Raw genomic sequence first — 23980 nt, 5'->3', positions numbered from 1 at the left:
CCCATGGCAGGGGGTTGGAAAGAGATGGTCTTGAAGGTCTCTTCCAACCCAAACCATTCCATGATTGTGGAAGTTGTCTCCTCATGCTACTGGGGAGCTGTTAGGGCTTCCCTGTGGGATCACACCGTCTAGAAGTCCAAGTCTGTGCCACACCATCAAACCCAGTCACCTCATTCCTTTAAACACGTTTACATAACCCTGGGATGCCACGCCGAGGTGATAAAGCAGCGGGAAAGCAAGATGCAGGAGGAACAGCCTATTACTGGACTAAAAAGCAGCTTCTCTTCCCTCATCTCACACTTCTCTTACCTCTCAGGTTCATCTGGTGAGCAGGAGTCCCGTTGGATTCCTCTTTGCTTTTATAGCAGGAGATCGAGGTATCTTTGAAGGTGCACCAATAGGGCTTGTAGCCTTTCAACGTCAGCTTCTTGGGCCTGCCAGACACATGGAGGGACATCACACTTGGTTTAAGCTCCTAAAAACAAGCTGCTGCACCAGGAAACTCATTATTTCACCCCTGGAAACCTGCTGTCAGCAGCCTGGGTTATTCCCCCACCCCTGGGATAGTCCCTGCCCGGGGGCTCAGCCATCCTTTCACTGCCGAGCTGAGCTCCAGTGGCAAGTTTGGGCTCTTCAATCCCATGGAGGTAATTTGGGGCAAGGTGGGGGGAGCTGGAGAACTCTGTTACAAAAACAGGCATGTCCCTGAACCGCTGCAAAACCTGCCTCTCCACCCACCACACGAAACTGGAACCACTTTGCTGGAGCTCCAAAGGGAAGCAGCACTTCCAAGGACTCGTCAGCCACACGCACGCACGAGTGCACTTGTTTTGTATTTAAACACTCCACACTCCAAAAGGTTCACTTCTTTTCTATGGAAAACATGGATTTTGCTTGATTCTGCAGGAGAACTGATGGCCCTGCAAACCTGCAGCAAAGCAAAGCGACCACTTGGCAGGGTGGGACCCTGAGCTCATCCCACCACAAGCCCAGGGCCTTTGCAGAGCTCCAAGTATCTGAATTTTTTAACCTTCCCTAATTTATAAACCTTATTCTAAGGCTGGATCTCCAGCCTCTCACGCATTTCTCATATTTCCATCCCGGAAACAGCTGCTGATCTCTCATCTGCAGGGATCAAATATGTGATGGCCCCAATTGCTTGTCCTCAGGGATCTGCACTTCCATTTCCAAGCAAAAGCGAGCTGGAGGCTGCTCAGGTCAGAAGGAAATCAGGGGGGTGGGGGAGAAACAGTGTCTGCCTGAACCTCCCTGCTTCCACTCCTGTGATGGACACCTGAGCTGGGGCATCTGCTGCTTCCTCCTGCCCTTGCTGGATTTCCTCCTCCTCCAAAAGCCCTGGCACACACACAGCCCTGCCCTGGGAAAACTATACAACCACAATTTCCTTTGAAAGCTGCTTCCCACTATGGAAGAAGTCACCAGCCTCCAGCCAAGCCATCCCACACGTGCAGGTTTTTCCATCCTTCGTTAAAGATGCCTTAATGCATCTTTATTGTCTTTGGATTTTTTGTGGGGGCTCCTTTAAATTGCAGGAAGGGTATTTTGATGCTAGACATAATATATGGAGATATTGGGAAGGAATTCTTCCCTGTGAGGGTGGTGAGGCCCTGGCACAGGTTGCCCAGAAAAGCTGTGGCTGCCCTTGAAGTGTTTCAGGCCAGGCTGGATGGGGTTTGGAGCAACCCGGATAGTGGAAAGTGTCCCTGCTCATGGCAGGGGGTTGGAATGAGACAGGCTTTAAGGTCCCTTCCAACCCAAAACATTCTGGAATTCTATGATTTTGGCTTGCAGGGGAGAGAGAAACATGCCAACTCTCTGCAGCAACACCAGGCACATATAGAGACATAATTACAGGAGCTAAATCTATGGAATATTAGGGACATGTATTGCAGCTCCTCTCTAAGTGAAGTGTGACAAGAGGCACATCCAAAGCTGGGCCAGCTCTGAACATCGTGCCATTTACACTGGATTTCTGGCACTGAAATACCTCTTGACCCCCATTTTTAGGAGCAAATGGAATTCTCTGTTCAATTTGACAGCTTTAAGTCCTAACCCCAGGGGGTTTTAGGCTTTCACTGGGCGAGGAACCGGCAGCTTCTGGCTGCTCCATCTCCTGGCGCTCCAATTTGCAGGCAATTAGCTCCCTGAGTCCTGCCTAATTTTATTGGCAAATCAGCTAATCAAAGGGAAGAACAAGTTTTTTGTTTATTTGTTTGTTCAAGGGAGGGAAGAAACACCCACTGAGGGGCTGCAGCCCTGAAACTTTGCCCTGATTAAGCCAGACCACAAGCCCAGACAGACGCAGAGACCTCATTAATTTGCCTTTGGAGAGGGAGAAGGAGTTTTTCAGAGCTGTGAGTGCCAGGTTCTGGCTCCAGAACCAAACAATTAATAAAATAAAGGCTTGTTCCAGAGCTATTTTGCTTCCTACAGCCTTTTTCCCCCCCCCTCTATCCTGCAGTTCTGCTGTGAAATCTCATCACTATTCCCAGTTTCCAGAACTTTCACCGTATCCCTCGCCGCAGCCGGCAATAAATTGCAAAAGACAGTCGTGGCTGCCAAAAATGTTACTCCAAGCCCAGACGCTGCTGTTCCCGGTTTCCACGTTCCACCATCCGAGTCAAAGCAAACCAGAAAAAAAAAAATCCCCAAATCCTGAGCGAACTGGAAGAGGAGCAGAGTCAACTTAACCTGCTCCTTCTGGCACGGAGAGGGTGGAGAGACTGGCTTAGAATTCATCCAGCAAACGAGGAGAAGTGTTTGAGGAGGGTTTTTAGGCCTCACTCCTAATTTTAGGATGGTTTATTATCTTTCAGGATGGTTTATTATCTCCTGGGCAGTAAATGTGTTAAAGAAATAACCCAGCACACGTTGCTGGCTATGGGCTGCAGCAAACTCTCCCAGTAGGAAAACATCCTGAATTTTTTATTTAAGAACTAATCAACTTCAAGTATTGAATATTTTGAATATCTTATGACCAGGAGATTAAAAAAAAAAAAGAAAGGATGTTAAGAGGTAGGACCATTAATTATTCATTGCCATTACCAGTTTCACGAGCAGCTCTTCCCATCAGCACTTACTTGAAGACTTTAATGTAGTCGGCGAGCTCCGGGATGGAAGTGATGTCACCCTGAAAATCAAAGATTATCCCGTTCACCCGCCTGCCCCAGCGGAGCCGGGACGGTGGATCCGGGAGGGAAGGGATGTGGTGCAGGGGAGGAAGCCGGGGTGGGGGGGGGAACATCGCGGCTCAGGGGTCACGAAACGGCTCCTGAGAAAGCCTCAGAGCCGCTTCCCGGGAGAATCAAGCGGGGGGAAAAAAAAAATCTATGGCACAGCCCAGCAGGGCTGTTTGGAAAGCAGAGGACAAGGTTTTATTTTCCTTTGAGGAATTCCTGCTGCTGCTGGAGCCAATTCCCACCCGCGAGGTCACGGGCGGTCACAGCGGCTCGTGTTCGCACGGGGATTTTTCTCCTCCTTCAGTTACTTCCCCATGCTCCAAACAAAAGGAAAAGATGCACCTCCACAGACAACCGACTGGAGAAAGGATTTCTGCATCCAGAAAGACTTTCCCCTCCCCCACTGGATCTTTAAATATTGAGTTTAAATTCCCTTTTTGCATGAGGAAAATGTACAGGGGGGCACTTGCAACTCCCGGGAGCTGAAACTCGAGGGTTTTCGAGGGATAGAAAAAGGAAGGATTGCTCCAGCAGCTTCCAGTAGCAGGACAGTTTACTTTCAGTCTGCAGTGAACTGTTTATAGATACCACAGGGAAAAAAAAAAAGCAGAATCTAAACAAACAATCCAGTAATTGCCCATTATCCGTATTCAATTACTCGAATGCATCTGGAAATGGCTCCTGGTTGCAAGCCCTACGGAAAGGGATGGGGGTTTTTTTGGATGAATCATTGTCCTCTGTGCTCTTATCTGGCAGGGTTTGTTCCTTAGTGGTGTGTTTCAAATCTGGTTTAGAGAAGAAATTAGAAAATATGTCTCGGTGATAAAAATTTGTCGTCGTTTCTGTCGCAGCCACTGCTTTATGTTGCAAAGCTCTGCTGTTGTTAATGCCAATACAGCATCTAAGCATGGATGTAACTTCAAAAAGACCCTTCATAAACACTTAAAAAAAAAATTATATGAAGTGTAAAACCGGAAAATTTCAGGGATTTTAGGGTTGGAAAGAACTTAAAATGAAATTTAGAGATGGTATAAATGTGCAGAAAGCCTGGAAAAGCTGTGCTGGGCCAAGGCTGACAGGACTGAGCCCTTTTAATGCATTTTAATTTTAAACCCTTACATTTTTAAAGGTGGAAAACGAGCGTTAAAACAGCATATTTGAAACACCCCCCCAAATCCTCTGAAATAGAGACATAGGCTAAAATCCAGTGCAATAAAAGTAAGGTTTCATAAGCATAAATTAGTTCTGAAAATCACAGCAGCCGTTTTAGGTGCTGTAAAACGTGAAGTAGAAACAGAGGAAGAGAAATCTCAGCGTGGAGAACTCAGTATTTGGTAAAGTCAGTAGTGAGGACAGAAATCACATCCATTTAAATTTAGTTTTCCATTATTTCATCAGGAAGGTGGCTTGCTGTAGTGGGGGTTCAGTAAGATCCTGGTTCCTCCAGGAGTTCTCTAGATACTGTCTGTTGTTCCCTGCCCCCAGAACTATCCCTCAGTATCTAAAAAAAATCCCCTATTTTAAAGCAAATATTATTGGGGTCTATGTTTTGTGTCGCTTCACTGGGCTGGGGGCAACTTTCTCATAGAGAAATAGAAAAAAAAAAAAAAAGGAAGAGGAAGGAAATAAAAAAGGTTGGAAGTAACCCTTACCAGGATGGTGGATGTCTTGCCACCTTCCAAGGTGATTTCCAGATCTGAGAGCGCAGCATCCACCTCATCCACGTCCTTGTCGCTGTTGTTCAGGTGGTTTTCCGAGGACATGATGGACAGCTTGTTGATGTGGTACTGGAAGGCAAGGCACAGGAATGACCATCTTGGATGTTTTCAGCTGAAGGAGTCGGTGGCACAACCCCTGAAGGACCTCTCTGGGCCCCACAGGGCAGAGCTGCTCTTTCCACAGCATCACAGACTGGCTGGGATTGGAAGGGACCTCTGGATGTCACCTGGTCCTAACTCCCTGCTCCAGATGTTGTCCAGGACCACGTCCAGTTGGATTTTGAGTAACTTTGATAGAGACTCCTCAACCTTTCTGGGCAACCTGTGCCAGTGCTCAGTCACCCTCATGGTAAAAAAGTGTTTCCTGATGTTCAGAGGGAACCTCCCGTGTTCCAGGTTGTGTCCACGGCCTCTGGTCCTGCCACTGGGCACCTCTGTCCATCTCCTTCCCTGCCTCCCACCAGGTATTTATGTACTTAGTAAGACCCCCAGAGCCTTCTCTTCTCCAGGATGAACAATCCCAGCCTTTCCTCATAGGAGGGATGTTCCCGGACCTTCATCATCCTTGTGGCCCATCACTGAGGACTCTCTCCAGTCTGTCCATGTCTCTCTTGCCCTGGGGAGCCCAGAACTGGACCCCGTACTCCAGGTGTGGCCTCACCAGTGCCGAGCAGAGGGGCAGGATCACCTCTCTCGACCTCTGGAAATGCCTTGCCCAGTACAAACCAGGACACTTGCTGGTGGATGGGGCTGTTCCCTCCAGGGGCACCTTCCCAGTGCCTAAAGGGGCTCCAAGAGAGCTGGACAAGGGCCTGGAGTGACAGGACAAGGGGGAATGGCTTCCCACTGCCAGAAGATGGGAATATTGGGAAGGAATTCTTCCCTGTGAGGGTGGTGAGGCCCTGGCACAGGTTGCCCAGAGAAACTGTGGCTGCCCCATCCCTGGAAGTGTTCCAGGCCAGGTTGGACGGGGCTTGGAGCAACCTGGTCTAGTGGGAGGTGTCCCTGCCCATGGCAGGATGTTGGAACAAGATGGACCAAGTCCCTTCCAACCCAAACCATTCTGTTACTCCATGTCTTTGCATCTGTTTTTGCCCCAGAAAACCAAAACATCCATGAAATCTCACAGGAAGGACTGTGCCCAACCCACTCTGGAGTGCTGGGATGTAAACTGAGTCATTATATTTCTGTTTTCTCTCGTTTTTTCCTGGGAGGGGCCCTTGGAGCAGTCAGCCCTGCTCCTGAGGGGGACATTCCTGCATCCTACAGCGACGAGTCGTGCCAGACCACACGGAATAAATGTCTGCCATCCGTCCCACAGAAGTCAATAGCAGGTGTAGCATTTATGCCAAATCACACCGAGTATTTCATAAAACATATAAATAAATAGTTCTGGGAAACCCACAGATTATCCCCAGCTGTTTGGGGGGCACAGGGCCAGAAAGGCACAGTTCAGTAACACCGTGTACGTATTGGGTGGGTTTAAGAAAGTGCAAAACTAAAAGTTAAGACAGATATAAACACGTTTGGTAAAAGAAGGTGAAGTTATTTTTCATGAGAAATAATCAGCAGCAAACATTTAAATTCAAAATAAATCTAATAAACTCAAGTGAGGATTAGGAGATGGGAAGTGATCCAACTTCTACCAGCTTGAGAAGGCCAAGCTCCCACCAAAGACCAGGTGAGGCTTAAAATACACGATTTTAAGCTGAAGGAGAGTAGGTTTAGATAGGCTATTGGGAAGAAATTCTTGGCTGTGAGGGTGGTGAGGCTCTGGCACAGGTTGCCCAGAGAAGCTGTGGTTATCCCATCCCTGGAAGTGCCCAAGGCCAGGCTGAATGGGGCTTGGAGCAACCTGGTCTAGTGGAAGGTGTCCCTGCCCATGGTAGGGGGTGGAACGAGATGGTCTTAAGGTGCCCTCCAAGCCAAACCAGCCTGTGGTTCCATGATTTCACTTATCAGGTTAATCAACGGAGAAACCCACAAAGCCACAAAATCAAGTTTAACCCAAACCATCGGCGTCTCAAGGCTCTGTCCCACCTGCAGTGCTGCAAACATCATCATTTCCTCCTCCGTGCACTCGATCTCCTCCAGCAGAATCGCCCACTTGGACTGCTCGTACAGCTGGTTGATCCTGATCGCGTCGTACTGCGGCACAGCACAGAAACACGGAACCGTCGGAAAACGTACGCGCCCAGTTCAGGACAAACCACCTCAACTAGTGGAAGGTGTCCCTGCCCATGGCAGGGAGTTGGAATGAGATGGTCTTTAAGGTCCCTTCCAACCCAAACCATTCCGGGATTCTCTGACCTCTCAACACAACACTTCAATCCAAGACTGAAAACCCTCTGCCACCGAAGCGAAGTGGCTCTAAGACCCCTCAGAGCATCTCTAGCAACACCTAAACATTAGGAAGCTGATATACAGGGAGCACAAATCCTGTGTTTGATTCCTGCACGACCCGTTTTCAAACTCCATTCAAATTTTCATGGTTTTTTTGGGGGAAAGTTTACCAACACAAAAGCACATTAAGAGATCCAGGCATCCTTTGCTCCAAGCCTTTGCCTGCAAGATGCAAGCGAAACAAGTAGCTCTGTACCTTTGGATTCAGGTCAAAAAAGCTGTAGTACTTGAACCGCAGTAGCAAAGCCTCGTTTTCTTTCACCTCCTGCTCCATCAGGGATCGGGACGAATCCAGCCACCTGTGAATTGCCAACACGGGATAACACACACAAAACGCTCCGGCGACGCAATTTAAAATCAGCAAAAAAACCCCACCCAAATCCTCGACTCCTCGACTCACCCTTGGTTGATTTTGGCTTTATCGAGCAGCGTCTGGGGCTTGTACATTTTTGCTAAGGACTCTGGGGAGGTGACGGGCTGGCTCACGGCCAGGATTCCCGGATTCCCTTCCGACAGGGCACTGTCACCGAACCAGGCGGAGGTGGGTGACAGGGGGCTGCCGTCGTGGGCGTCGTAGGTCGGCGTCATCGTTTTGCTATACAGTCCTGGGCTTGAATAGATATTTCCTACCAGCAAGGGGAATAAAAGCCGGGAGTTAGCTTTGGGACAAGCCCTGCCTTGCTCCCAACCCAGCCAACGGATGAAAAAAAACCTTCCCTTTTTCCACCATTATCTTTCCACAACGGGAAAACACTGCGCTGCTTGTTCTCCCATGGAAAGCCGTCCCTCTCCTCTCTCTCTCTCTCTCTCTCTCTCGGCTCTTCTCCAAGAGCAAAACTGATGGAAAACTCATTCCATCCCACACGGTGGGAAAAGACACAGGTCTCCCACGCCGGGAAAATCCTGCCCCCTGAGTCTCTGTGGCACCTGGGACATGAGTGGCCCCCGACTTACCGGTATTACCTGTTGCTTAAAGATTTTGGAAGTCAAAGGTTTTAGAGGAGCAGGAAAATAAACTAAGGGTGCAGCCAAAGAGACCAGAGGCAGAGGGTAAAAGTCCTACTGAGGTGGAGCTCACCTTTGACGGGGCCGATGTAAAGAATATCGGTGCCTATGGAGAGGGAAAAGAAAGGAGGGAAGTGAGAAGGCGAGAGAAAGTCACCCGGAGAGCAGGAAAGGACAGAAGCCAAAAATGGGCATTTTTAGAAGGAGGCAGAACAGCACAGGTGAGGTTGAACCACCCCAATGGAGTGTTGGCAGCGGCGCTGGTGGTACTCGGCAGCAAAGCAACCAGAGTGACTTCACGTTATTTTACTCATGTTACAAGAACAGCCGGGCACGGGAACGCGGCATTTCCCGGATGGAAAAGCTTGCTGAGATGGCCACACACATTTGGTATTAATGTGCTGAGCGGGTGGTGCGACGTGGTGCAAAACTGATCCCAAAGCACACGTTACTCACAGGCCTTTCAAAGCTCTGCGCCTCGTACGGATTCACAGCATTCGGAAAACCCGCCCAAACCTTTTAAAGTGAGTCTTTTTGGAGAGAAACAAGCAAATCACGGCTTGGTATCTCACACCACAAAATAGCTGGGAGCTGAACAGAGAGCTGCCTCATCCCTGGAAGCGTTCCAGACCAGGCTGGATGGGGTTTGGAGCAACCTGGTCTGGTGGAGGGTGTCCCTGCCCATGGCAGGGGGTGGAACTGGATGGGCTTGATATCCCTTCCAACCTAAACCACTCAATGAAACAGCCCCTATTCATCTCACGAGAACATTGACTTTTATGTTAATATAAAATCCAGATTTTCAGAAGAAGGGAGGATCAACCACCATGTCCTCAAGCCAGGAATTCCGCTGCGTACGTACACCGGGCAACGAGCTCACTCAGCAGCATCTGCTGGACATAAATCTCCCCACCAGGACCTGGAAGGTCCCACAACAAACTGGATTTTTGGGAAAGGGCCATGCCCTTTTTAAAACACCCTCTCTCCCAGAGCACTGCTGAGGGTGTTGAAGGCAGTGACAGGGTTGAGATGCCACAAACAAGGTCATTTGTGCCACCTCCTGCTGCTCTGAATTGCCACCTCGGGCCATGCTCCACCTCCTCACTCCAAACCATCCCTCCTCCCTCGTTGCACAAGGAATGGCACACAGCTGAGCTAGACTGGAAAATTCCAAGACCAAACCAATAAAAAACCCTTTCCAAACCCTTATTTTTCACGACGGGTATCTCAAGGAGCAGGAGGAACTGTTTGAATCAGCAGCATCATGCCCATGACTGCCAACTTTCTGGCTAGGAAACACCAAATAATATAGAAATGGGATTCCAAACTGCCTGACGGGATGGAAAACAAAAGTGAAAACCACCAAATAAAAGAAAACCATCAGGATGCTTTTAATGCCCCTCCTAGTTTTGCTGGCATCCTGGTTTGGATGGGACCAGTGAGCACTGTGGGTACCTCCATCAAGACAGATCCAGGCATGAGCAAAAAAAGCAGCAGAAATGGTGAGGGGATGCAGATACCCCCCTTCAGGCTTCACACTTGCAAGGAGAAGGCCAGGGATGATTTGCCAGGTACTCAGACCAGTACTTACACGATGGGAGTTGGACTCGATGATCCTTATGGTCCCTTCCAACTTGAGATATCCTATGATTCTATGGTTATAAAAGCAGCAGAAAGGTGCTCTCCCCATGGGCTGTTACAACACTGGAGCAGAGCAGCCCAACAAGAACCAGCAATAAACCACCATCCATCAACCACATCCCGAAGGATGCTCCTGCCTCCCCCCATCCGTCCTTGCAGTGTCTCAGTCTCAGCCTTCACATGGCTCAAGCACACAGGGCTGAGCATCAACTGGACCAACAAAACTCCCACTTCTTGCCCCAAACTGGGCAGATTTTTCCACGGATATCCCCCCACATTCCTCTGACTGAGTGTTCGCTCCATCAGAGCAAAGCTTCCCCTCCACTGTTCTCCTCATCACCTTCTCCAAACACCTGAAACATCTCAAAAGAAGCTTCCCTTAAAAAATCTGCCCTAGGCCAGGCAATGTCATGGAAAGTTCCAGTAGAAATAGCTACAAATTTGGCTAATTTATATAAACAAGTGAAAACAGGTCTTCTAATGGAAAGTGTTGGGCAACACGGCCTGTGGGAGTGTTGGCAGCCCTGCTGACTGGGGTTTAAATGGTTTCACTGCCAGGTTTGGGATGCTCAGTGACAAAACACACCAGCACATCCCCACACACTGAAACCAGCACATCCTGAATTATTAACTTGTTTTTCAGAAGCATTCAGCACACGGACTGGTGTTGGAACACCGCTGGGAACAGTTTATTCAGATTAAAACCACGACTTTTATCTAATGGCACCTGAATGCGCAGGAATTCAACCTGCTGCAAGTGATTTCATTCACAGGGAAAGCAAAACCAGCAAAGTGACTCACTGAAAGAGCAATAAATAATTAAAATAAAACCCTCTCTTCTGCCTACATTTCCCCCAAAGCAGGCCAAGTATTTCCTATTAATCCAACAGAGATGCTCTCTCTCCGTGAACACTGGCTTTTGGAAAGGCTTCGTACAGACTTTCAGGATGAAAAAGCCAAATGGAAATGAAAATTGGCTGGAGCCTTGCCCAATGCCTCTGAGCCAGGAGTGGGAGAGGAATAGCCCAGAAGCATTTTTAAGTAACTGAGAGGAGAAAGTGCAGGATCAGAGCAAAAGAGGGATTATTTTTCCCTTGCCAAGATCCGTGCTGATGGTTTGATGCGGAGACCGTGGTGCAAAAACCTTTCTGCCTGCAAGCCCAGCGCCACCACTGGCATCAACCACACTCCATGACCTTCCCTTCAGTTAATTTAACACCAATTAATACAAGTTTACTGAATTCCAAGGTATTTTTTTAAATCAAAGCTGCCCTGCTACCCTCGGATCGCCGGATTTAAACCCAAGAGCTTTGGCAGCCAGACACGTCTCGCCCGCCCGGCAGTGCCACCGACTCCGCAAGTCCATTTGGGATAAAGTGCTCCCACTTGGCCAAAATGATGGTTTAAACTCCTGCCATTTGCCTTCAAACACCAGACTTCCAGTAGCCACAGAACAGAGCTGAAAAACCCTCTGCTTGCAAACACCTGCATCAGTTTGCTGCCCGGGGTAAGAGATGTTATTCCATCAAGGATATTCCTCCATCAGGGATGTTATTCCAATCAGGGACATTACTCCACCAGCAATTCTCTTCCCAGTGCTGCTCTGGTTCTGGAATTCAGACTGGCAAACTACCACACAGCAATAAAAGGGGTTTCTTTTAGCATTAAAATCCACAGCTACGCACTTAACATAAGGCAACACTAATGCAATTAATAAAACACTGCTCTTCCTGGGTTATAAATACGGAGTAGGACAGTGGTACAGCCTAAAACACACCTGGAATTTGACATTAGGAACGATTTTCCTTAAGAAAACCTCTCAGTAAAACGATCTGAGTGTTAAAGTGGCCACACTCATGTTCTGGTTTATTTTATGAAGCCTGGCGTTGTTCTGCTCCCTGAAATGCGTGACAGCTCCAGACATGCATCCGTGACCGAGTGCTGCAGCCCTGCGGGACTTGTGCCATTTATTTGGGGTCTGCTTCTTGCACAGACCTCAAGGAATTAAATCAGACTGATATTGCAGTGCCATTCTTCCCCCCTCCCATTTTTTTTCCTGGCTCACCAGACCCCGGCGTGATCAGAGGACCCTCCAGCTCGAAGGCGTCGTCTTCGCACTGATCATCCAACTTCTTCTTTTTTTTCTTTGATGGATCTCTGGGTTTCCTCAAAAGGGAGAGTTCTTCTGGATGCCTGATGTCTGGGGAGAAAATGGACCACTTTTACAACAGCAGGAGGGAAAAAAAGGGAAAAAAAGGTGAAAAAAGGGGAAAAAAAGGAGGACAAAAAGAATATCCTTCCATTAGGAACAACATCCAGCAATGTTCAGTATCTCCCTTGGCTGATTTTCCTGCTTTGCAATGGTTAAAAATCAAGTTGAGAGCATTTTCCCTGCAAGCCTATTGGAAACAAGCACTGTCCTTGGCTGGTAAGGTAACAGAACATTTGGATAAAATGTGGAATTTCCCAGGTACAGACACTCAAATGTAAATATAAGCACTGGTAGAGGCTGTGGCAGAGCCTGGTACCAATTCCACCCATTAAATATAAATAATACAAACACAAATAATATAAAAATATGAATATCAATAATATATAAATACAATGCATAATAATATAGAAGTATAATAATACATAATAATATATAAATAATAAAAATAAATAGAAGTAGAAATACAAATAGATATAGAAATTGAAATGGAAATCAGCATGTAAGTAACAGGCCAGGTCCTCCCCCTCCCACTGGAGCAACCCAAGAGTTGAGCAATTTATTTACACAGTTACAGGTTGGACCTTAAAGCCTGTATTTAAGGCACCCAATTTTTAAAGAGATTTTGGCCAAAGGGTTTCCTTTTCACAGCAGATCTGTCCCATTTCCCTGCCCAGGACCAGCCTGAATAATTAAAAAATCACTTAAAACGAGGAGCATCTCAGTGTGTTTGTGTTTTAAGCCATGGGGAGCAATGAAAAAGAGGATTTTAGGGTCATTTCTCACTAAGGCTGTACTTTGGGTCTGCTGCAGTTGCTTCCAAAGGGGAAGGACCTCCCTGGGAAAGCAAAGCCTACTGTCCATTGTACCAAGGAAACCACCGAGGGACTGGAGCAGGGCCAGGGGTCCCTCACTGGCACTGAGAAAACCAGGATGGGGGAAAACCCTCTGTCTGCTCTAAACTGGGCTCAGTCAATTTGTGGGAACTGACCTGGAAAAGCACTGACCTGGGCATGGAGCCATCCCACTGCAATGGGGAAAGGCTGCAAAAAGGGTGGAGAGTTCTGAAATACAGCGTGGATTGAGAAAAGAAAGGATGAGAGAGCTGGGGGTGTTCAGCCTGGAGAAGGGAAGACTCCAGGGAGACCTCAGAGCCCCTTCCAGTGCCTAAAGGGGCTCCAGGAGAGCTGGAGAGGAACTTTGGACAAGGGCCTGGAGTGACAGGACAAGGGGGAATGGCTTCCCACTGCCAGAGGGCAGGGATAGGTGGGATATTGGGAAGGAATTCTTGGCCAGGAGGGTGGTGAGGCCCTGGCACAGGTTGCCCAGAGAAGCTGTGGCTGCCCCTGGATCCCTGGAAGTGTTCCAGGCCAGGTTGGACAGGGCTTGGAGCAACATGGTCTAGTGGGAGGTGTCCCTGCCCATGGCAGGGGGTGTAATGAGATGGGCTTTAAGGTCCCTTCCAACCCAAACCAGTTTAGGATTCTATGACAATTCTATGGAAAGGAGATTATGGCACATGCCTGAGCCTGGAAGGAGTTTTGGAATCTCCTCTGCAGGTGGCTGTCCCTGTTCAAGCCCCTGTGTTGTTTCTCACTCTGGTTTTTGCATATATCCCCCCAAAATTCTCAGCTGCATGGAGACATGCCAAGCTTTGCCTTTGGATGCCCTATGGAAAGCAGCCCCTCATCCCATCCCTGCTGCAAAAGACGGGCAGGAACCAGAGGATCAGGAGCTGGCTGCAGCCAGGCTGTATTTTCCCACCCTGAGGAATGCTGAAGGAGACAATAAGTCATTATCCTAACGAGGGGCAGTTACAGGGCTCAGATCTCACCACGTGCTGGCAGCAGTGGGAGTTCCCTGTGCACTCCCAGGCGAGGGATTATAATTAAAACTGGAATTTGGTCGCCAGCACGTGACCCGAGCAGGACACACCCCCGTGGCAGATGTGGCTGTGCTGGCTCGTGCTTGCCCACACCAGCACCTTTCCTTACTGAAAACAGGCTGGAAAATATCCAGCTGTGAACTTGCCCCATCCAGGTGACTTCCAGGGATGGATCCCACTGGCCCTGGTGTTCCTGAATCCAGAGGTTGGGCACATCTGGTGCAGGTCTCCCATCACAAACCATAATCCGGCACAGCTTTAACTTAAGCTTTATTTTTATTTATATATCTAGAGACACTTACTAAGATTTTTATTTATTTTTATATAAGCTTTATTTAATTTAAGCTTTATTTTTATTTATGTATTTATATATATTTATTTCAATCACGTAAGAGAATCCCAGAATGGTTTGGCTTTGAAGGGACCTTAAAGCTCACTTCATTCCACCCCCTGCCATGGCCTGATCTACTGGATGAGGTTGCTCCAAGCCCCCTCCAGCCTGGCCTTAAGCAATTCCAGGCCAAAAATATGTAGATTTATCTCTATATGCAGATAATATAATAATATAGATGAATACGTAGATTTATCTCTTTACCTCTATAATATACAGAGATTTAAAATCTATAAAAAGATTTAAAATATATAGATTTAAATATAGTTTTATATATATAGTATATATACAATATTATATATATACGTTTTATACATATATAAAAATCTATATGTATTCTATATACAGATTTTTATATATATCTTTATATTTTATTTTATATACAAACTTTATTGTATTATTTATTTTTGTTTATATATTTATTCGTATAATATTTATCTATTTTATTTCTTTTTACAGATAAGCTTTATTTAATTGCAGCTTTAATTTAACACCGATTTATTCTTACTACATACACATTACCCCGCTAAACCCCATCCCTGCACCCACCAGTTTCACTGCCCAACTTTTTGACCATTTCTAGCAATAAATACCTAGAGCACGAATCCAGCCAGCTCTCCACGCATTCCCATTTATCCCAGCCAGCTTACCTCATGGAGGAAGAATCTGCTGGGACAACCGGGGTCACGCGCGGGGGACAACAGGCAGCAGAGCCTAAAACGAGGAGTTCCCCTGGTATTTTGGAGCAAGGTTTAGACTCTGATGTTTATTTATGGTGCATTAGCAACTGATGGAGCCTCTCAGCTGGAACCACTCAGGGAGGCCGGGAGAAGGGCTCCGGGCCAAGCCCGGCTCCTGGAAGCAATCTCTTGGAGTCGGCCCAAGGCTTGACCATCTGATATCAAAAGAGACTTTTTATAGTCCCTCAGTTGTTCCTGACGCTGTCAAGAGGGTTACAAGGATACAGGCAGCTGCTTCCAAACAGCACATGGCTGCAGGGCATGGCAGAGGCAGCACATCCTTGTGATGCCGGAGCATCCCTGCAGCTCAGCACGGCTCCTTGGGATAAGCTGCGAATTCCTCCCCAGCAGCATTCTGTGGGATGTACCTTGGACTCCCAAGACTTTACAAACTCACTGAAGCCAGCTGAAGGAGTGGCTTTAAACTGAAGGTTTAGATGGGATATTGGCAATGAATTCTTGGCTGTGAGGCTGGTGAGGCCCTGGCATAAGTTTCCCAGAGAAGCTGTGGCTGCCCCTGGATCCCTGGAAGTGTCCAAGGCCAGGTTGGATGGGGCCTGGAGCAACCCGGTCTAATGAAAGGTGTCCTTGTCCATGGCAGGGGTGTTGGAACTGGATGATCTCTAATATCCCTTCCAACCCAAACCATTCTAGGGTTCTGTGAGGAAAAATTAAAAATAAAGCTTGTTGTGCTAAAAACAAGAGCAACACCGATTTTATTTCCCACCCCAGATTATGATCCACAAGTGTACAAATGGTCTTAAATAGAGTTGGGCTTAGAAAACATGGTGTTGAACTCCTGTAGCTGAAGTAGAGTCTATCCCAGGGTGGATGGTGGGGCTTCTGTTAACTAAAAATTGGACAAGGAACTGCTCCAGAGCACGAAATCCATGTTTTCTGGCCATGAGAGCAAGAGTAAGATCCTTAGAGTAACCAGGTGGCGCAAAAAAATTCAAATCCTTTATACAGGTTTGGGATTTTATGGGTTTTTACTAAGTGCCACTGAACCTGGAGGAGCCCATTTGCTGGAGTTGTTCACTTGGAGGTAAAACATCTCCCCAGGGTTTGACTCTGGCCTCAAATTCCCACATCAAATCCTCTGTTACCCGCTTCATCCACATTTTCCAGCTGAAGCCAGGCTGCCAAAGGTCACTTTGAAGGAAAAAGGGGTCAGTGAGATGTGGGTGGGCCAGCAGAAGGGACCTGCTGAACACAGCTAATGTGTTGACTCTTCAATTGACGTGTCGGTCGGGCCTGTGTTTGCTTTCCAAGAGGCTCCTTGTCTGTACACAGGGGACAGATGGCACTGGCAAGGTCTCCTAGAATTGACTGTAAATGAGCCTTTTAGCACTTTATTTCTATTTATTGTGTAAGCATGTAGAAACCCAGCTCTCCAGCCTCTCACTGAATGTCCCTGGCACTGCTGGTGGCAGCCACCAGCAGAAACCATCCACAACATGATCCACACAGAGGGGAGAGCACCAGCCAGAAACTGCTCCAAAACCATTTTTCAGCTGGATCTGAGCAGGAACTCTCTGCATTATGGCATCTCATGCCCACGCTGAACCAGCTGCAGCTGTAGCTGTGGCTGAGCCCTGACATTGCTGCAGATCCATGTCCGTGTCCCCCATCAAATTTAGGGGATTTGCTGCCCAGAGAAGCTGTGGCTGCTAAATCCTGGAAGTGTCCAAGGCCAGGTTGGACAGGGCTTGGAGCAACCCGGGCTAGTGGAAGGTGTCCCTGTGCATGGCAGGGGGTGGAATGAGATGATCTTTAAGGTCCAACCCAAACCATTGCAGAATTCTGTGGAAAGGAAATTACATGTCATGCCCGAGCCTGGAAGGAAGAGTTTCAGAGCCTGAAATATGACCATGAAGGAGGCTTTCAACCTCCAAGAGAACTTTTTCCAACTCTTGGATGAAGCCATTTTACGGCCTGTGTTGCCTCTGGCTGAAGGGAAACCCTTTCCCTGTGTAATCCCTCATTTCTCATCCAGTCCCTGCACATCTTGTCTAGCCCAGCTGTTTCCATTTATCTCCTACCCAGAGACGAACAGCAGAGCTGGGATTAAACCCTCCTTCTTCACAGAGAACCATCTGCACCCAAAAAAATGACTCTAAAAAAAAAAATCTGCCTCATAGGGTGCAAAATTCCCAATTTATCCTCTTTTGCACTAACTCCACCAAATAAATCTTGCAGCTGCTGCATCTTTAACCCCCAAGGCGTGTTGTGATGGAAATCCCAGAATGGTTTGTGTTGGAAGGGACCTTGAAGATCATCCAGTTCCACCCCTTGCCATGGGCAGGGACACCTTCCACTAGCCCAGGTTGCTCCCAAGCCCTGTCCAACTTAGCCTTGGACACTTCCAGGGATGGGGTAGCCACAGATTGTCTGGGCACTGGAAAGCAGTGGGAAGAGATGGGAGCAAAATCCATGTGTCTCAGGGTGGAAGAAAGGGTGATTGTACTTCTTTTCCTAATCCAAGATGCAGAGTCCCCAGAACCCACCAGTCAGCTCAGCAAGGGGTCAGGGGACCCACAGTGATGATTTCTGTGCTCCAAGGGATGGGCTCTCCCTCCCACAAGGAATTAGATTCATGGATTTCTTGCATCACCCACATATGGGAGACGACGTCATTGACCGGAACGGGCTGAGTATGTATCAACTTCCCCAAATATTAAAATTATGGGAAATCACGCTAATTTCAACATTCAGCTCTGATACATAAGGAAAATAATGTGATGTATAAAGAATATTTTGATATAGAAGGAGAATTAACGTACCAAAGAAGTTTTCAGCAGCCAATTTCCCACTCCACTTCCAGCTCCCTTAAAGGCCAGAGGGTTGGTTCAACTGGTTAGCCCTTGAACCATAAAAACTCCCTTATTCTTCTTGTAGCACAGACAGCACTTAGGGGAAATCCTCTCTTTAATGCTGATCCAGCCACCCTCCGCCAGGAAATGTGTTTTGAAGTGGGATATCTCTGGGAAGTGGGATATCTCTGCACTGGATCAATGCTGCCTTGAACCAATGACTCATAAAAATTACAGCCTTTGTGCATCACTACGATGAGCCTTAGAAAAACGAGACCTCAAACCCAATTTTTCTTCCACTTCAGACTTAAAAACAACAACAAAAAAGTATTTTTCTTTGGAAGGAGTGAATCCTGTGGATGGTTTTTCACAGTGTAAGTTTACAGAATTAAGTATCCGACTTATCTTCAACATAAATTCACTTGAGATAAAGTTTTGCAAAACAGACCAGAGGGGGAAAAAAGAAACCTAAAAAAAAAAAAAAAAAGACTTGCATAACTTCTGAAATGCCTGGAGATAAGGCTGTGGTTGTACTGGACTCTGGGCAGGATCTGATGGTCCTCACCCTCCAGCACAGTTTACCGGGTTTGTACATTCAGAACATTTTATTATGGGTTCTTCAGATGCCCAGGAATTTAAATATTTATTTGGGCAAAAGCCAAGCTCTCCACTTGCTGACGGGGCCCTGCAGCTTTGTCAGGACATCCCACAAAGCCTCCTGAGATACTCAGTGAGTTCTACGGGCGCAGGATCAACTTGGGCTTCCCCTGGCGGGGGCTTTGCTGGAGCCTTCCCAAATTCTGGGGGTAGAATCCAAGCGCCCGTTGACTTATTGATTTGCTGAGGGAGCAACGATCTGCAAAACCACCCAAAAATGGGGTCAGCGGGGTTTGTAGTGGTGTGAATGTCCATGTGAGTGGTACCCAGAGACAGAGGAGGAAGAGGAAGAGGAGGAGGCAGCAGTGATGGAGCCAAGCATTACTGCCAGGCCAGTAAAAAGGGCCATTGGAGACACAGAGTCAACAAACACTGAATGTCTGGATGTTTTTTTCCATAAGTGGGACGAAATCCCCAGACTCCCGTCATCCAGATGCCTCTCAGAGCACAGGCAGCACTAACCACAAGCCTTGGCCCTGAAGTGGCTGAACTTCAGCGAAAGTCAAATTAAACTCAATTAAATTAAGCCTCACAAACCAGAGAAAAACAATCCACTTACGCCCTCTGCATCGGCCCATAAAGAGCAATCCCAATAATTCCAAGGAAGGCAGTAGCACTGGGTTTGCCAGCATCTCCTAATGTCTTCAGGATGAAAGTCTATTTAAAGGGTCTCTGTCAACAGCAGAGTAAGGATGAAAAAATTCACTGACTCACACGGTGACACAACCTGATGCTGCTCGACAGGCAGAACACGACCGGGGTGGAGAGAGGGGGGAGAATGGAGGGGTTTTTTTTTTCCATTTCGGACACTTTGTAATTAAATCTCCTTATTTCCCTGACACCAGTTTCTGGGGTTGGTCTGGATCCTACACGACAGCTGAACACGGGCAGGCAATAAAAGGGGAAGACGCCGCCGTTGGCAGCGGAACACTTGGGCCTCGCAGTTAAAGGGCTGAGTACATTGCAATCTGGCCAGCTCTCGAAATGGTAAGATTTCCTTCCACACCCATCCCCTGGACATATTTAGAAATCGCTGTGCTGCTGCCAAACCTCTCTGCTCGTGGCGGGGAAAGGCAGTAAAGCCTTCCCTGGTGTTTCGGCGCGTCCGTCTGCACGCGAACGCCACCCCCTCGCCAGCATCTTCGTGAGGTTGCTGAGCATCCACTGACTGTACCCTGAGATCACAGGATTATTTAGGTTGGAAAAGATCTCCAAGACCATCAAGTCCAACCTGTGACCGACCACCACCCTGTCACCCAGACCAGAGCACTGAGTGCCACGTCCAGTCGCTCCTTAAACACCCCGAAGGATGGGGACTCCACCACCGCCCTGAGCAGCCCATTCCAATGTTTAACAACCCCTTCTGTGAAGAAATTCCTTCTGAATGCTGGTGTTGCTCCTCAGATCCACCTGCCCCGCCCCGAGATGCTCATGTGCATCTACCAGGACTCCATTTTGGCTCCATGATTTTAGGAGAAACACTACTTTGTTTATCAGCGGGGTGTGAAGGAAGAAAAGAAGGTTTGAGACATTTAGAATGGAAAAGCACAGGGTGGGATTCTTGGGGTTGTCCTGTGCAGAGCCAGAAGCTGGACTCAATCCTTGTGGTTTCCTTCCAATCAGGATATTATATGATTCTATGAACTCCGGACAGCTTTGCTCCTGGAAAGCAACCATGCAGGGGACGTGGCTCAAGCCCTGGGAACGCTGCACATCTCTGACTACCAAAGGATTTCAGTTTTGCAGAAAAAAAAAAAAAAACAACAACCAACAACCCCAAAAATCAACAAACAGTGGCTTTTTATAGAAGTCTTTTTGGCAAGAGAGGGCGTGGAAATGTTACAAATACTTCAGGAGTCACAGGACGTTCTGTCCTGGAGCACAGACCATTTAGAAAGGGAAAAAAAAGGAAGGGTCACATTTGGCATCGGGACTGCGGGACGGTGTCTCCTTGCCTGGGCTGGGCTTGCATCCCACCACTCCCAAATGCCACTGTCACCTCGGCTCGGGTTGCATTTGGTGGCTGGAGGCTGAAGAAATGAAGGCTGGCTGTCACCTTCCCATCACTCACAGAGTCTTGGGAACCTCCTTATTTTGGGGCTGGAGAGGCGATGGGAAGCAGCTCATCCCCCTCATGGGACTCTCCGCATCCCATCCCTCCTCACTCCACAAGCTCCCTGAGATGAGGCCACCCTTACCCCATGTAAGAAGATTCCCAATTTTCCAACATTCCTCACCCCCTGGGAGCTGGGGATCAGATTAAGATGGGATGTGGGCATGGAAGCTGCCACTGCTGGGCACAGGATGCTCCCCAGACTTGGTTTTCCAAAACAGGTGACTAATTCACACAGAGCTCTTCGAGGATTAGGAGGCAGGAGCTGGGTGTGATGCTCTAAGAGGCTCTGGGGAAAAAAAAGGGTCTGAAGGGAATTTCTCAGCCTTACACAGCCTGAGGGTTGGTAAGGGAGGGAGTAGTCATGAATTTTGGAGCGTTTCCTCCCAGAGCTGCCTCCTCCCAGCTCCGGCACTGAGTCCTCCTCCCTGCGCTCCCAGCTCACATCAGCATCATCTGGAATGATCCCTGCTCAGGCTGGAGGGCAGTGTAGGTCCCAAATCTTCACAGCCAGAGGAAGAGGAGAAGGATGTGAGCTTTTATGCTGTCACAGCATGTCCCCTCACTCTGTGAATCCAACATATGTCGTTTCCCCAGGAGAAGGAGCATCGCCAGGGCAGGAAACGTCAAGGCATGGGAAAAAACTTTCACACTTGCTGTTTGCTTTTCCTCTCCCACGTGCCCACACTGCAGCAGCAGAGCCTGCCTGGAGTCCCTTAGTGTTCCCAGGACACATGGAAAAAAATACAGGCAGCAGTAGGAGAAAGGGGATGCTGGAAAGAAGCAGCTTAAGGGCATGAGCAGGGTCTGCTGGGCTGGAATCAAACAGAGTCATCACAGAATCATAGAACCATGGAATGGTTTGGGTTGGAAGGGACCTTAAAGACCACCTCATTCCTACCATGAGCAGGGACACCTTCCACTATCCTGGGTTGCTCCAAGCCCTGTCCAACCTGGCCTTGAACACTTCCAGGGACAGGGCAGCCACAGCTTCTCTGGGCAACCTGTGCCAGGGCCTCACCACCCTCACATGGAAGAATTTTTTCCTCACCATGGAGGAAAATGGGATTTTTGCATTTGTGGTTATGTGAGATGATGGGTTAGCAGGAGCTCTGCAATGAAGTCATATCTCCTACCTCCCTAAATCCCACTTTCCAGTGAGGATATTCCCACTCACACCAGTAAATGCAGCCCCATCAAATCCTACTTGAATATTTGATTTCTGAGTAGAAATATCTCCCCACTGGGATGATGACAGGAGGGAGGGACACAGGAGCATCCCATCCCAACCTCTGTGTCCTGCTGCCAGCTGGGCAGGAAGCACAAATCCCTGCTGCTCCAAAAAAAAAAAAAAAAAAAAAAAAAAAAAAAAAAAAAAAAGGGAAGTTTTACTTTCTCTTTCTCTGGTCTTTAATTGCAGATCAAAACTGGCCCTTCAGGCTGGAGTTGCCTGCCAGCAGCTGCTCCCGGGCAGGATTCCAGGCCACCCTTTGGATGAGGGCTGCCCATCCCATCCAAAATCCGCTCCCCTCCTCTCCTCCTGCCTGCTCCTTCCACAGGCAGGGTTCAATCCATGCTGTCAACCCTCCCGACTGGTTGCTGTGGGAATGGGGGGGCTGCAATCCAGCCACTGGGAATGAGACTGGGTTTTTTTCCGGCTTCACACGACCTCCAAGAAAGTGAGGGATGTGCGAGTGGCTCCGGCATCTTCCCACAGCCACCTCCGGGCTGCCTCCTGGGAGCCACAGGGAGCTGCCCTTTGGAATAACTTCCCTCTGCACAAGAACAGAGACTTCTCTTTAAAAATCAACCACGCACTGCAAGGGTGACACCTTTGGGTACGATTTCAAGGGAATATAAGCGAAGGACGACCCTAAATAATCCACCCACGTGTGTTCCTGCTTGTGCATCGAGGATTTTATAAACACAACCAGCCAGAGTCCTGGCAACACCAGGAGTTACTTCCATTACTCATTAATGATGCTTTATGCTAAAATTACTGAGGTGTGTAATTAAGTGATTCGGGGGCAATGACAGCAAACAGGTACAGCCAAAATACAAGCAATTCACAGGTACAGCTCTGTCCTAACTTCCCTGGGCCCCAAATTCAGAAATCAAGGGAGTTGCAGACACAAGGACTGTGCTGGGATCACTGCTGTTCCCTTCCACCTTGATATATCTACTCAGTTTTCCCTGGGAAGACAATTAGCTTGATTAATATGGGGTATGAGAGCTCTCTGCAGCCAACCTGTGCAGGGGTGCTGCGGAGGGCAGGGAAAGGTCATGGAACAAATCAGGGCATGATAAACTGGGGAGGGAAAAAAGGAGAATCACAGAACCATTGAACAGCCTGGGTTGGAAGGGACCTTAAAGACCATCTCATTCCACCTCACTGCCATGGGCAGGGACACCTTCCACTAGCCCAGGTTGCTCCAAGCCCTGTCCAACCTGGCCTTGGACACTTCCAGGGATCCAGGGGCAGCCACAGCTTCTCTGGGCAATCTATGCCAGGGCCTCACCACCCTCAATGGGAAGAATTTGTTCCTAATATATAATTTACACTTTTATATTATGTATATTAGATACATAAAAGTTAAAATAGATTAGATATACTATAAATAATAGTATCTGTACATCTATAGTGGTATTTGAACACCTACATATTATATATCTGTACAGCTATCCTTTGTGGTCCAGGGAAGAGTATTCCCAGCCCCTCCAGCTCCAGCACTGCTGCCTCCCCACATCCCAATCCCCTCTTCCTTCAAGTTGATGTTGAGCTGATGTCACCACCTTCCCAGTAGCAATGCTGAACATCTGACTCCCAGTAAACACAAAGGCCACGGCTAAACAAGATTAAATCACTGTATTTGGCCATGTAGTTTCTGCCTTCCTCAAACAGCTCAGGCTGGTAAGAGTCACTAAAAGGAAGGTGAAATTTCCAGTAAAAATCCTGCTTTCCTGAAAATCAGGAATGTTAATTTCAGTATGTCAGATGCCAGGGAAGGAAAGTCAGGACCATCCTTGATGGATGTGTTCCTGCTGCCTGCTCAGAGACCTCCTACCACGGCTGGGCTGCCACTATCCCAGCAGCTTTTCACCCTTCCAGACCTTTAAATATTAGGATTATTCTGCTGGTTTGTCCATAAATACACCGAGAGCTGAAGAAAAAGCTGCTTCAGGTCGATGTAAGGCTCTGAGTGCT

At 48.0% G+C, this 23980-nt stretch overlaps 2 protein-coding genes across 5 annotated transcripts in view; both read right to left on the bottom strand.

The window, feature by feature from the left end:
• LOC116788859 (maestro heat-like repeat-containing protein family member 6) overlaps nucleotides 1-23980 on the bottom strand; it is a 946858-nt gene that overhangs the window by 791276 nt on the left and 131602 nt on the right. The window lies entirely within an intron of this gene.
• The window catches only part of FERMT2 (fermitin family member 2), a 53094-nt gene that overhangs the window by 8810 nt on the left and 20304 nt on the right, over nucleotides 1-23980 (bottom strand). For 2 of the 4 annotated variants that reach the window (XM_032692067.1, XM_032692063.1), the window contains exons 3-10: nucleotides 12033-12167; nucleotides 8400-8432; nucleotides 7722-7947; nucleotides 7518-7620; nucleotides 6959-7066; nucleotides 4853-4987; nucleotides 3102-3151; nucleotides 310-434 (exon numbers count right to left, since the gene is read on the bottom strand). In XM_032692067.1, coding sequence (XP_032547958.1) covers nucleotides 310-434; nucleotides 3102-3151; nucleotides 4853-4987; nucleotides 6959-7066; nucleotides 7518-7620; nucleotides 7722-7947; nucleotides 8400-8432; nucleotides 12033-12167 — 915 coding nt within the window. The remainder of the gene's footprint in view (nucleotides 1-309; nucleotides 435-3101; nucleotides 3152-4852; nucleotides 4988-6958; nucleotides 7067-7517; nucleotides 7621-7721; nucleotides 7948-8399; nucleotides 8433-12032; nucleotides 12168-23980) is intronic. The other 2 variants (XM_032692065.1, XM_032692066.1) reach the window with 1 other exon arrangement.

Source organism: Chiroxiphia lanceolata, chromosome 6, assembly GCF_009829145.1.
Source record: "Chiroxiphia lanceolata isolate bChiLan1 chromosome 6, bChiLan1.pri, whole genome shotgun sequence".
Classification (NCBI taxonomy): Eukaryota; Metazoa; Chordata; class Aves; order Passeriformes; family Pipridae; genus Chiroxiphia; species Chiroxiphia lanceolata.
Note: the sequence above shows the minus strand (reverse complement) of the source record. Positions and strands in the feature narration are given on the sequence as shown.